This window comes from Conger conger, chromosome 17 (genome assembly GCF_963514075.1).
Source record: "Conger conger chromosome 17, fConCon1.1, whole genome shotgun sequence".
In the NCBI taxonomy this organism is placed as follows: domain Eukaryota; kingdom Metazoa; phylum Chordata; class Actinopteri; order Anguilliformes; family Congridae; genus Conger; species Conger conger.
The window spans coordinates 6,456,885-6,470,047 of record NC_083776.1 but is presented as its reverse complement, the minus strand read 5'-3'; the positions used below and the strand labels follow the sequence as shown (position 1 = coordinate 6,470,047).

General features: G+C 43.0%; 1 protein-coding gene across 5 annotated transcripts in view; it reads right to left on the bottom strand.

Annotated features, from left to right (window-relative positions):
- Positions 1–9,378, bottom strand: part of LOC133116816 (dachshund homolog 1-like) — a 169,694-nt gene extending 160,316 nt beyond the window's left edge. The window contains exon 1 of one of the 5 annotated variants that reach the window (XM_061226787.1): positions 8,555–9,378. In XM_061226787.1, coding sequence (XP_061082771.1) covers positions 8,555–9,093 — 539 coding nt within the window. In that variant the 5' untranslated portion in view covers positions 9,094–9,378. The remainder of the gene's footprint in view (positions 1–8,554) is intronic. The other 4 variants (XM_061226788.1, XM_061226790.1, XM_061226789.1 and 1 more) reach the window with 4 other exon arrangements.
- Between the last annotated feature and the right edge of the window lie 3,785 nt (positions 9,379–13,163).

Sequence of the window (13,163 nt, the reverse complement as noted above, 5' to 3'; positions counted from 1 at the left end):
GGACTGAATGGACTTCTCTGTAGAGAGGTGTGTCACTGTGACGTGCGTCAGACAATTTCAGTTCACCAGGTATGAGCAGAGATATAATTTAGTGAGACTCTCGAGTGTCTTTATCTGTGTGTGTTAGGGGGGGTTCCCCCAGGTACACACCTATCAGAACTCTTTTTTTTTTTTTTTTACTTTTTCCCAGAGGCAGAGAGAAGCACATAGAACACACAAAATTCTGCACACCATCATGTCTGCACGGATCCACCAGAATTCAGAATCCATCATCCAGAATGTGTTTTAAAAAAAATTCTCATTCCTGACGGTCTGCACTGCTGCCGGGTTTTTAGAAACGGGGGAAACTGCAGCCTCAGAGTGCTGCCAGTGGAGCCCACAGGATTAAACAGGATGAGTCCAAGAGGAGAGCTCCGAGCTTTCGGCTGTGAAACGCTCAGGCTGCTATAACTTCATCCAGTCTGCGCGTCACGCGTGTTCAACTCAGCGGATCGGGACCCGTTTGTGCGAGGGGGGGCAGCGTCGCCTTAGCCGTTCTGACTCGACGGTACAGACTCAAGCTTCACGTCAGCCGTGGAGATTCTCCCACGGTCAGAACGTCTGCGAGCACTGAGTCACCGAGCAGCTGCCCAAACACACGGCTTAGAGAAACGGGGACGGCTAATAACCGAGCGCTCCTCGCCGGCTGAACTCTGAAAGCGGATTCATAGGCTCCGGGCCTCGTTCCCCGCACATGAAAGGGCCCTTATTGACCTTTCTGTTTTCTTTAATGGACGAGTATTATTCCGACTCTGCTCCGTCACAATGGCTACACGCAAAAGAACATCATATTTCTATTTCTTACTCGGCCGAAAATGAAGCGCAGAAATCTCTCAGCCGCCTCTGACACGGGTTTGTTTTGTTTCCCCTCGCAGATTCAGTTCAATGTCATTTTGCATCGTTTACATAAAAACGTGGCGCGGGGGAATTTACAAAAACACACTTTTTTTTTTTCTTTTTCTTTTTTCTTCTTTTTTTTTAATAAACCGAGTCGCAAGTTGCGACCAACTTTCTCATGGCTGGCGTAACGTTATTGTTTACGCTGCGGAGGATTAGTCTCTGATAGCCTCGTGGAAATTAAAATGGAGGAAAACACAAGAGGGGAAATGTGTGGAATCCCATCTGAGAGCCGTTCCCCGACGCGCCCCCCCCTCCCCGCCCCCCCCCCCCCCCGTCAGGGCCGACGCCAGGCGAAGGCCGGGAAATTAACTCCTGATACAGCAGCGCTGAATTACACAGAGACGAAGAGAGAGAAAAAAAAAAAAAAAAAAACACTTTTTAAGGATTCCAGCCTTGTCATTTTCAATTTTCTGCTCTTTGGACATGCTTGTATTCAGATTCCCCAACATCTATTCGCCATATCAATCCTAATTAGACAATCTGGGCCCGGGAAGGATGGAGGCACAGTTATTTGCATAATTTAATCATAAATACTCAGTGATACATATTTCCAAATGCATTTGTACAATTATCTTTTCATCCTTGGGGCAAAAGTATTAATATGATTAGGCAATAATTCCTTTAAAAAAAAAAGGGAAGAAAAGAGAAGAAACCAGCAAGTGCGCACTCTTTTTAAACTGCAGCTTAGGGCTATATGAAAAATTAATTAATTTCTGAAGAAAATCAATTTCTCTACGTGACCATATTAGACAGTGCCAGGCTAAGGCCTCGATTCACTCCCCAATCAGGAAATCTCATCTGCTGCTTCTAACTTCTGTCAGTAGCATTTAACATCCTTATACAAGCACCAGCGATTCCTGCCACGGCCCCTAAATACGCTGAAACACCCAGGGCTGGTGTCTAAAGAAACGCCAAGTTTGTGCACGGCCAAGCTCTGAAAGAGTAGCCCCAGACACACTGCATTCTGGGCAGAATATCCCGCCAACATGCCAACATATCGCCCCTCTGTTTTCTAACCCACTCTAATCACTCAGGACTGCTCTGAAATGGTGCTTTAGGATCATTTTTATACCTTGTGATCCCTAAACTTCACTTACAGAACAGCGCTTTCCAATGTTCTCCACCGCTAGTGCAGGTTTAATGTGTTTTAATGTCTTTATTATTTAATGTCTTTATCATTGTGTGTGTGTGTGTAAGTGTGTAAGTGTGTGAAATATATTGCTTGTATTTTTACCCCATTACCTTCAAAGAACATTCTGTAAACCAGGTGCCTGTGCAAACTGTCATAACAGCTATCGGTCCTGCTGCTGAGATACTTAAGATATTTAACACAAGAAAGAAACAGCATGGACAGGCACTGTCCTCAACTGTACAACTGTACTTCTCCCAACCAATCAGAACATGCACAACTGTAGAACCGTACTTCATGCAACCAATGAGAACATGGAAAACTGTAGAACCGTACTTCTCCCAACCAATAAGAACATGCAAATAAGAATATATGGAATTTGTAAAAAGCAACAGGCAAATGTAGACCATGCAAGTCAACATTTACAAACCAAGTGTGTCAAGTTGCTGTATTAAGACAATCCAACATGAATACGATATAATAACAATATGGATAAGAAAATCCATATTGTTATTATATTTTTTTGTGAATAACACAAGTGTACCAACTGTAGTATTCATCATGTGTAATTTGTTGCCATTTGTAGGGCAGGTTCAAACTACATCTTCATCCAATCACAGATCACCATTGTTGCAATTTATACATTAATGCCCACAAATGAATTATCACTTTCCATCGCATGTCTCCACAAGACGTTTTCTGGCAAACGTTCAAAACACAAGCGTTCAGAACACAGGTGGCTAATTCCGTTTGAATACAGGGCTCCTTTCACTGTTAATTAGTGCAGAAATCACATTTACGGTTTGAAACGAATCCTCTTATTCTGACCAATCAGCAGAAGCGCTGCAGATCACGAGACGCAGGGAGGTAATGTTCGTTTGTCTGAAAAGTGGCCGAATTGAATTGTGATTTTAACAAGCCCGGTTTCTCCTGCATCTTCCCTCTCCCCCTCTCATCCCAAACTGGGAATCTCTCTCCCCCTCTCATCTCGAACCGGGCATCTCTCTCCCCCACTCATCCTCTCATCCTCTCATCCTGACCGGGAATCTCTCTCCCCCTCTCATCCCGATCAGGCATCCGTCACTCCACTGTTTCAGGTTATTATCACCCAGCCTCCCTCTTGGATGCGGTTGCCGGGTGACGGAGTATCTTAGCACCCACTCTGACTAGGAAAGATTTGAATCTGATCCAGAGATTTCCCTGGAGTCCCTGTAAACACATTCAGACCTCGTAGAAAACAAATAAATTGTAAGAGCTGAACAGACAGAGAGGGCGAAACAAAGTGCATGTGAGAATATTTAACGCAAACGGAGTGCGAAGAAAACAAACAGGATAAACTGTAACTGTGTGCATCTAAACACCCCTCCCACACACACACACACATATACACATGCGCACAGGCACACACGCGCACACACACACACACACACACTCACGCACGCACGCACGCACACACACACACACACACACGCACACGCACACGCACACGCACACGCACACACACGCACACACACAAGTATACACACACGCGCGCACCGACGCGCACACACATCCGAAAAATGTAATTCAATGAAAATTTAGTCGGAGTCACAATAAATGTTACTTTAAGCCACAGCAAATTAATCTGTGCCATAGAATGTCATCTGACTGTCGCACTGGCCGTAAAAACACTCAAATAAATAAATAAACATGGCTGAAAAGGGGGGAAAAACTCAAACAGGTCTCTCAGAGTTAGAGAATCACAGCAGTGTGGCACCAGGAACTCGTAAACCTTCAGAGGAGGCCAGGTAGTGTCCACAGGCACACAAGCAATGCATTCTGGGTCCTGCGCAGGGAAGACAGCTTGGCAAAGAGCGGAGAGAGACCGCAACAATATCACTGCACCGCTCCACTGTTTTAATAACCTCTCCTCGGAGTTCAAAGGTCGAGGGGTGGGGGGGGTGGGGGGGACACAAAAAAAAACAGTCTGTCCCACAAGCTGAAAATGAAAAGGAAAACAAGAGGGCTGAAGAGGCGAAGCGGGCGAGGCCGGCGTCATAGCTCCCGAGAAAGCGGGGAGATTACGGCCGTGTGTCTGCGCGCGGCCAGGCGCCCACGTTAACCCCACGTGTGAGCGTCTCTCAGACGGAGCGGGCTGAGGCGGACGCTCCTCTGCACAAAGGCGCGCTCATCTCACGAGTGTGTGTCGCAGGAAACTCTGGGACGGGGTGGGGGCCTGAGGTGGGACTGGGGTGGGGGGCCGAGGTGGGACTGTAAGGCATGTTGTTCCAACAGCACAATATCTCGGTGAAATAAAAATAATTACATTGTTCTCATTACAATATGCAGTGGGAAACAATGCCTTCCTGTGATACGGTGAGACCTATACTAGCCTGATAAGCCTCATTGTGACCGAACAATCAGGGCTAATACGTCTGCTAAAATAACTGCACATTCATAATATAGCCGCCTAAATCTCCACGCTCGTAAATGTGAATGTTGCATAATCAAACACACAAAAAGGGTAAAATCTCTGCATTAGGTGAAGGAGATGGGGAAACAGAATGTTCTCTATCTGGAATGTACAGCACTACCTACAATAAAGCAAATGTGTTTTTCCACATTAATTAAAAAACTCATTTACTTTTTTTATATATATATATATATATATATATATATATATATATATATATATATATATATATACGAAACAACTTTGCAGAAAAAGGTTTTTGCCGGCACACTCCAGTATGTAATTACAAAGATAGGTTATAATAACTTCATACTTCGGCCTTTGTGCATGCAACACTAATATAGTTATGTACTATATTTTCCTCCTCTCCCTGGTGTGACTGCAGTGTCACGCTGGCGGCCTCTCCCTGAGCTCAGATAATGCGATCGGACTGCAGGACTGACGCCCGGGGCGAAAGTGATCGGTTTCAGAGCCACGCCCACACTCAGGTGCTCTCCTTACAGACGCCCTCAGCGTCGGGGGTATCCCAGCGTTCCACAGTCATTAAAACGGACACGCAGCGCGACGTTGGCCTCCGACTCCCACGCCGCCCCGGCTCTTATTCCCAGCACGGACACGGGAAAAACTCACAGCGCCCGGGCCGCCGTCTTTCACGCCCCGCGTGAAAATGTGCCAGGGAAGCACTTGCTAATGAGGCGCGGCCCAAAACTCAGGTTCCTTCTGTTAATAATGCCCTTAACTTTTAAAATGGAGGCAAGCATATCAGTGAAAATGGCACTACTGCACAATGTGTAAAAAAAAAAGCACAGCTCCTCATATCAGTCACTTCAACTTTGTGTGTGTGTGTGTGTGTGTGTTTATGTAATTTCATGCTGTGTTAATACACTGATATAGCTGTATCTGTTCAATAATGTTCAGTTTACAGTGTAAATATTCTTATCATGACAAAATGTACAAGGCACATCTGTTCACTGAATTTGAACTGCTCTACAGTAATTTCATTCTGCAACGCAAACTTAATTTAAACCCATCGGGTCATTTTGTATGGTTCTTACATACACTAGTTTGTATTCATAACAAACACATGTTCTGTTTAAACTGCATAGTCAAGTCAAGTCAAGTTTATCTGTATAGCACATTTTCATACACAAGGCAACTCAAAGTGCTCTACATAAAACATAGAAATAAACCAATAGTTTATGGTCAATTCAGAGTATGTTTGAAAATAGTCACAACACAGACTAATCAAGGAATTAGCAGCTTGTGGCCCAAGAATGAGATCCCTCTCTGAGACATAAACAACCTAACATCAAAGCCTAAACTACTAATGATTACTGTGAATAAAATACCAAACCATTTACAGCACACGGTGATCAAATGTCTGAGAATCCACTTTCACCACTATAGACGATGTCAGTTTCCAGTCATATATTAACGAGCCCGGGCCTAAGAGGAAACCCACGGGAGGATGATCCAGTGGGGGGAAAAAGAGACATCGTTTATAACTGCCTCACAGATACCACTTCTACTGATTACTCATACACCTATTCTGCATAAGGTTGGGGTCAGCGTCATGAACAGCACAACTGCCTGAAGCTTTAGCAATGCAGATAAAATTTAATATTTGCATTTGCTGTATGTATGAATATTATTTATTTTTTTAAGTGATTGCCCCAGCAACTTATCCTGAATGATATGAAGAATATTCACAAGACAGTAATTCGTAAAAAAGTGGCAGAACATGCAATGTAAGTTAAGAGTACTTTAGTTACATATCAAGGGAACACTTATGTAAGCTCATTTTTGACGAAAATATATGATTCATTAAAAATCTAAATCCTATCAATTGTGTGACATGGATGAGTTGTCATCGATTTTTTTGTCGTACAATTCGATTTGATACAATTATACATTTGCAAAATGAGGCATATCTTCCCACTAAATTTATGGAAGCCTACAACTGGTTTGAAAAAAGGTTACAGCAGCCACACGGATTCCTGAACTGGTTTTGCCACTTGATGTATCAATCAACTGACTTGTCAATCGCTGTTACCCCATTAGACAATACATCACGTGATTTTTATTTATTTATTATATTTGTGTGTGTATTTATGAAAATCCGACCTACACTGTTTTTAGTGAAAGAAACGCACAGTTCTGCTTTCATCATATTTTATTTTTCACAATAAATAAACAAGGCCGTACAATTAAACACGATTCGCATCATCCAAAGTTGCTGAAAATGAATGGTGCCAAGTCGCATTATTTTTTGGAGAAACTGGTTTAATGAGCCCTGCAACCGGAACAGGAGGTTAAAAAACATGCCTAAAAAAGTCTAAAAGCCTTTAAAAAAAAACAACAAAAAAACAGGGCCGTGTCACTGTATCAGCAGGTGTAATGCGTATGTAAACTACACAATCCGTTATCGATGACCTACGAGGCCAAAATTGGTTGCACTTACCTGCTAACAATGCATAAACAACAACGCATCAGATAGCATTCTTTAGTCTGTATTCACTAATATAATGTGAGGTTATTCGTTATATTTTGCGATGCTACTGTATGTTTAAAGACCAAATTATGTTCGGCTTTGTACAACTCGTTCTATTTGCAAATAAATAAATCAGATCGTCGAGAAACCGTACTGAGGTTTGAAAAAGTTCACTAAAATATTTGCATTACAAAGTGCTCGCTATTTCATTATATGCGTGGTATATATTGTAATATCGTAGACAGAACACCTGATAAATGGATGCTTTGTGTTTTATGGAAATATGCATTACCTCTCCGCCTTGAAACAAGGACATTTGGACTACTTAGCAATCAATTACTCGCCTCAACATTAATTCATCTTGAGGTTTTTGCTGCTGTTCTGCGAATACAACTGAAATACAAATACTTGCTTTGCTGCACCTTTCCTAGTGTACCGACAAATATCAAATAGTCTACTTTCAAATGGACAAAACACGCGTTTCAACTAAAAGCTAGCATAGTTGTAGCCTACACGCTTCTAGTTATGACATAAGGACTTGTTCTAAGTATGAAAAAAAGGACAGAAAACTAGGAATAGGAATCTGTCGGTATTTGTTTGGAGTTACAGAAACTGTTCTGGCACACCATTTAAGGACACTGACCATAATAAAGCCTATTAAACGGCCTGGCGGGAGTAAAAAAGCCTAGGCGAGAAGCTTGCTTGCGAAAAATGTAATTGTAACACAGGGACATCTCTGACGTCACCTTTCCATCTTTCGTCTGTCAAAATTTCCACTTACGTGGTCCCAGCTACAAAATAAAATAAAAAAACTTTTTGGCGACATCCGCGTTGTTAGGCCACAACCGTACGGTATCGAAGTAATTATATCTATAGCAAGTGAGTGCCCTTTTAGTTGGCTACAACGCACGCGCGTAAACCAGGGCAAGAAACGTTTCTGCTCATATGATTTTAGGCTGGTTTATCTCCACTACCCTACAGCCATAATACCCTTTCTTCTTCATTTGCGTATCGTAGCCTTGTGTATAGCCTTTTTTTTTTTTCAACGAAGGATTCCACGCGTGAATTGTAGCTTAAGTAATTGAGATAGACGTTTTTGGTGACAAGTGTGTGTGTGTGTATGTGCGTGTGTGTGTGTGTGCGTAAGCGCTGGTGTGTTAGTGCGTGTTACTTCAAATGTGTCCTACTAGCCTACTACTAAAGTCACAAACCTAACCTATGATCAGCCGTTAGTTTACCAACTAGGCTACTTTGAAAACTCAAAGGAAGTTTGCACACTAGCCTACATCGCAGCGTGGTTTGTCGGGTTAGAAATAAAAGTAAATGGCAAGAGAGCGCCTGGAATTTATTAAAGTGAATTCCTGGGTGATTAATAAAACACTATTATCTGTAATGTAGAGCATCCTGAAATTGTTTGATGAATCTGGGCCAGTGTATAGCCTCTCTGACAAACGGGCAGAATGACAGCGTGTCTATCCTGCTATATCCGAATTATTTTTATTTAAAATAGACGTGCACAAAAGCGTCACTTATTTACGCTTACCTCGCATTGGTGCAGTCATTATACAGAGTCTCGAAGTCCTTCCGAGAGATGAGTTTGCATCGGTTGACTCCTGGCTGGATGGCACCGAGTCCTCGCAGGATACGGACCTGCTCCACATTACACACCACCGGCGTGATCTCTAGTCTCTTCAGCTTGGTGTACACGGTGTGCAGTCCCCCGACCAAGTGTTTCAGAAAGAGGTCGAACGCCTGCGGAAGGCAGATGAGCTCGCATCCGTCCACGGTGAAAGAGGCCACCTTAGCGCCCCGCAATTCTACCATCTTACACTCATTATTCTGCGGCGTGTTTTCAACTGGAGATGGAGTCGAGTACACGGGTTTGCCGGGCAGGGTGCCGGCTGGGATTCCCGGACTGCCGGTGGTAATCAGCTCCGATCGAAACAGGTTCTGTCCGGAAGGTGCTACTGACGGAGACGGAGACGAGGTTGTCGAGGGTGAGGAGGTTGTAGCGGTAGAAGTTGGGATCGGAGGTGGATGGACCAGCGGGGCTTGAGGGATCAAAGCAGCCGGTACGGCCATGGTCACCAGTGAGAATAAGTTCAAAGTATAAAAAAAACAGAGTATAAAAGTGTTCGTAGAAATCAAAATGAGAAATCCAAGCGGGCGAGCTCTTCCGATAGTATTTGTTTCGCAATCAAAAGAGTTTGTGAAAGAGATGGGGTGTGTGATATTTCGGCTCTGCGCGGCGGTACATTGATCAAAGATTGCGCGAGAATGACAGGACGAAAGGAGCTGAAAAGTGAAGCTCGCTCTCTGGACGAATTGTTGTTGTCACAAGGTACGGAGAGGGAGGAGCTCCAGCGCTGCGAGCCTTTGAAATACTCACCGCAGACAATCCAGCGTGATGCGCAAGTTCAAAGTGTACCGGGCGAAACAAAAGAAACGTGGGAACACTGTCTTTTTAATAACTCTTAAAACTTTTTTTTTTTTTGAACGACCCCATTCTGCGGTAACTCACACTGTCATTACGCAGTACGAATGCGCAATTTGTCAGTGTGCAATTTCCTGAAGAAAACGAAGCTTGTAGGCAAAACTTGCTCCTTTGAACATAATAGGAATGATCACATTTACTCCCATTTGCGAACATAATTATATAACCGTTGTAAAATATAACACAGTTTTTTGGTACGTCAGTGGACAGTATTGGCGATTTTACAATACAGATAAAGAACGCGGTCTACGTAGATGAAAAGTCCCAGGACACAAGGTTACTGAGGACAAGGTTCAGGAAAGGGTTAAACCTACCCTGATCTGTAAAATTTAACAAAAATGTTCATAGAAGCATTCTTGTGAGAGTTCAGTAAATCCGCAGACATGCGGATTATTTGCAGATGTGTAGATTGAAGAGGATCAACGTGCGAAGTTCAGTAGTTACCCAATCGGCACTTTAAGGCCAGTTATTTTAACCCCAAGGCCTACGGTCATCAACTGATTACTACCAAGTGCCTCCGAACACCCGTTTTATTATGGAAGAAATAATCAGTATGATAAGGTTTTGTGGAACGGTTATCTGCATTGTAGGTTTCATAAAAAACACATTCCTGAAATGCGTTTGTGTAACACAATAAACAGCACTGAATTGCTTGCTAATAATGTTTATTAAGTACATACTTAGGTTCGTAAAATACATTGCGTTGAAAATAGTCTACATGTAGATTAAATTGACAGTGATACAATTGGTGCACTACGATTGAGAAATACATTGTAAAATATTCACACACAATATTTAAAGTCGCCTATATATTATTATTTCTGTAGGCCTTAAATATATTCAAATACAAAAAGGTATGTCAATTCAAAATTATCATTCAGACAACGAGGTAGCCTTTGGTGTAGAGAACAAAAATCAATGGCTGCTTAAAATTCATCGCCATACCATCCATTTGCCCTTTATGTTGCTAACCTTTACTTAAATATGCACCATATTAAGATTAAATTATTTATACAATTAACAAGCACGCAGTTTGCCCGTTATCTCCTTTGAAATGTTTTCATAAATAATAGCTACACTTTCTGTAAAAGTCCCTGTCCAGCCTGCCCCCAACCCCCACCCAAAATGAAAAAAAAAAAAACACTCACACAATTGTCCTACATTTAGAGGCTGGGTGGCCTTGCTGAAAGTATTTTAAATGATCTAAACGGCAGACCTGTATGTAAACAGGAACCCACGTGATCTTACTCCATAATCACCTCAAGAGTGATAACGTGCTGAGGACCAGCAGTGTTTACACATACCAAATGTGACGATAGAGCAAAAATAAATAAATACCAGTGTGTTGCCCTATGAATATTTATATCATTGGCTGCGCATATGTGTGTGTGTGTGTGTGTGTGTGTGTGTGTGCATGCACATGTGTGTTTAAGTGTGAGTGCACATGTGAAAACAGCATGCGAGGTAAGGATAGAGGGTGACAGAGTGTTCTTTGTGAAAGTGGTAAAAAGAAAACAAACTGTTTAGTGTTGTTGACATGTGTGTACAACTGTGTTCCCACCTCGGAGAATACCCCTCATAAGCTGATTTCTCTGTCCTCATGGTAATGAACAGCTGTGGATGTAGTGGAATGCTGAACTGTACCTACTCTAGCAGACTGTGATATACATTTACCATGTGCTTCTTCCAGTCCATCCTGCTTTCATGAGCTACTAAGAGAGCACAAGTAACAATTTGCATTTCAGTCACAGAATATGTACAGTTCATATTTAAAGCTTTGAAATGTGACCAAGTAGATTCTTAATTTGCTTCTGCAAAACAACAATACGTTAAGTATGTCTGACATGCTTAGATCGTAGCATAGTCTCTATAAGTTGCAGTGGGGTCTGCTCATTGAAGGGGCAGTATATACCGTCGCTAATTAGCTAATGTAGGCAGAATTTCACATTAGACACTTATTTTACTTTGCAGTTAACATTCGGTGTGTGTATGTGTGCTGAAATGTGCATACTGAGTAGGAGTGTATGTGTGTGTGTGGGCGCATGCATTTAGGTGTGGGTGTATGTGCGCACGCACATGTGTGCATGTAGGTGTGTGTGTGTGGATGCCGAAGTGTGTGTGGGTGTGTGTGTGAGCAGGTGTGTGTAGGTGTTTTTCTGTGTGTTGCACGCAGGGCAGAAAAATCTGGTCTTACTGAAAGCCCTTCATACTATGTCTGATAAACTCGAGTTCAGACCGCATCGCTTGGTGAGTAGTTGTAATGTTTCTGTGTGCTCTGGTCAAACTGAGATTTTCTTCTGCATTTAACAAGTTCTTCCAATTGGACAAACTACACCAGTATCTCACAGTCATTGTGACCTGAATGTACATGTTTATGTAATATAAAAATCCAAAACAGGATTGGAGTACACAAAAAGTAAAAAATAAAATTAAAATAAAAAGCGATAATCATAACCTCAGCTTGCATTATTTGAAGGCAGGTTCTTCCCCTTACTGGGTCTGTACTCCCTCTTTACTGTCATTTCTGTGTATCAGTAAATATTACAGCTTTATGTTTGGCTGCAGAGCTGGTCATAATGAGGCGCAAAGCTCTTTGATATCTGAACTGGTCTCCTGTAAAGTTCTGCTGGACTTCAGATGGCCTCCTGTAAAGTTCTGCCGGACCACTTCGGATAGTCTCCTTTCCATGCCCTTTCTCACAATGCATGGACATAAAAAGTCACCATAAACGGTTCCGTGTACCTGTGTGGCCAGTTCTCTCGCATAACCAATGAAATCGTAGCCGATGGCAGGAAAAACGCGCCACCTTTTAAAAGAAAAAAATTATACTCCATTGTTTTCTGACAAGAGCAATGAATTTAACCTTTGTGCAATCGCCTGCATGCGTTACATTCCCGGGCCACGGTGCCAACGTTTTTTCTCCTGATAATTTATTAATAGCGACTTTAAAGACCTGTTTAAACAAGATTACAACTATATTTATTAAGTCTTGTGTTTGGCTGTGAGTTATAGGAAGTGCGCTGGATTGGCCTGTAGGTGAGGAGGAGAGCATAAACATTTGCGCTGTTTTATTGCTTTTCCGTGTTCTGGGCTCCACTGGGCCTTGAGCAGGCAGGCCACATAATGAAGCTTTTATCTCCAGCAAAAGTGCGGCTGAGACGGGAAGCAGGCCCTCCGAGCTGCAGGCTTTTTGGGAGACAATTAGATGTCAGGCGCTGGGTATTTGTGGTTCCAGCGGGCTGCCTGCAGAGAGAGTTATGGAGCCCGCGTTGGTTTCCTCTCCCGGCTCGTATCCATCATGTGACACCCCGCGTACCCTCCAGTGCTAGACTCCTTTCTCTCCCGGTGAGCGTATGACTGAGACCTGGCCTACTCCACCTCTGACGGACTGCGTTCCAGTCAGCCTGCACGCACCGACTGGGTACCAGTACACCAGCACCGGACTCTACATATCTACTGGTCATGCCTTGACCAGTAGTTGAGAGTAATCGCACTCGCTGGTTCAGCCTGGCTCTGCCCTTCGACACAATTTTGAAAAAATATGTTTTGGGGTGGGTGGTGTAGGTGTGTCTCATTTGCATAAAGTATTCTCTGACCAAATCAGGTGCTGGCCTTGTTCTGTGTCGTGTTGATCCATAAAAGCTGGCTTGAAAACGAA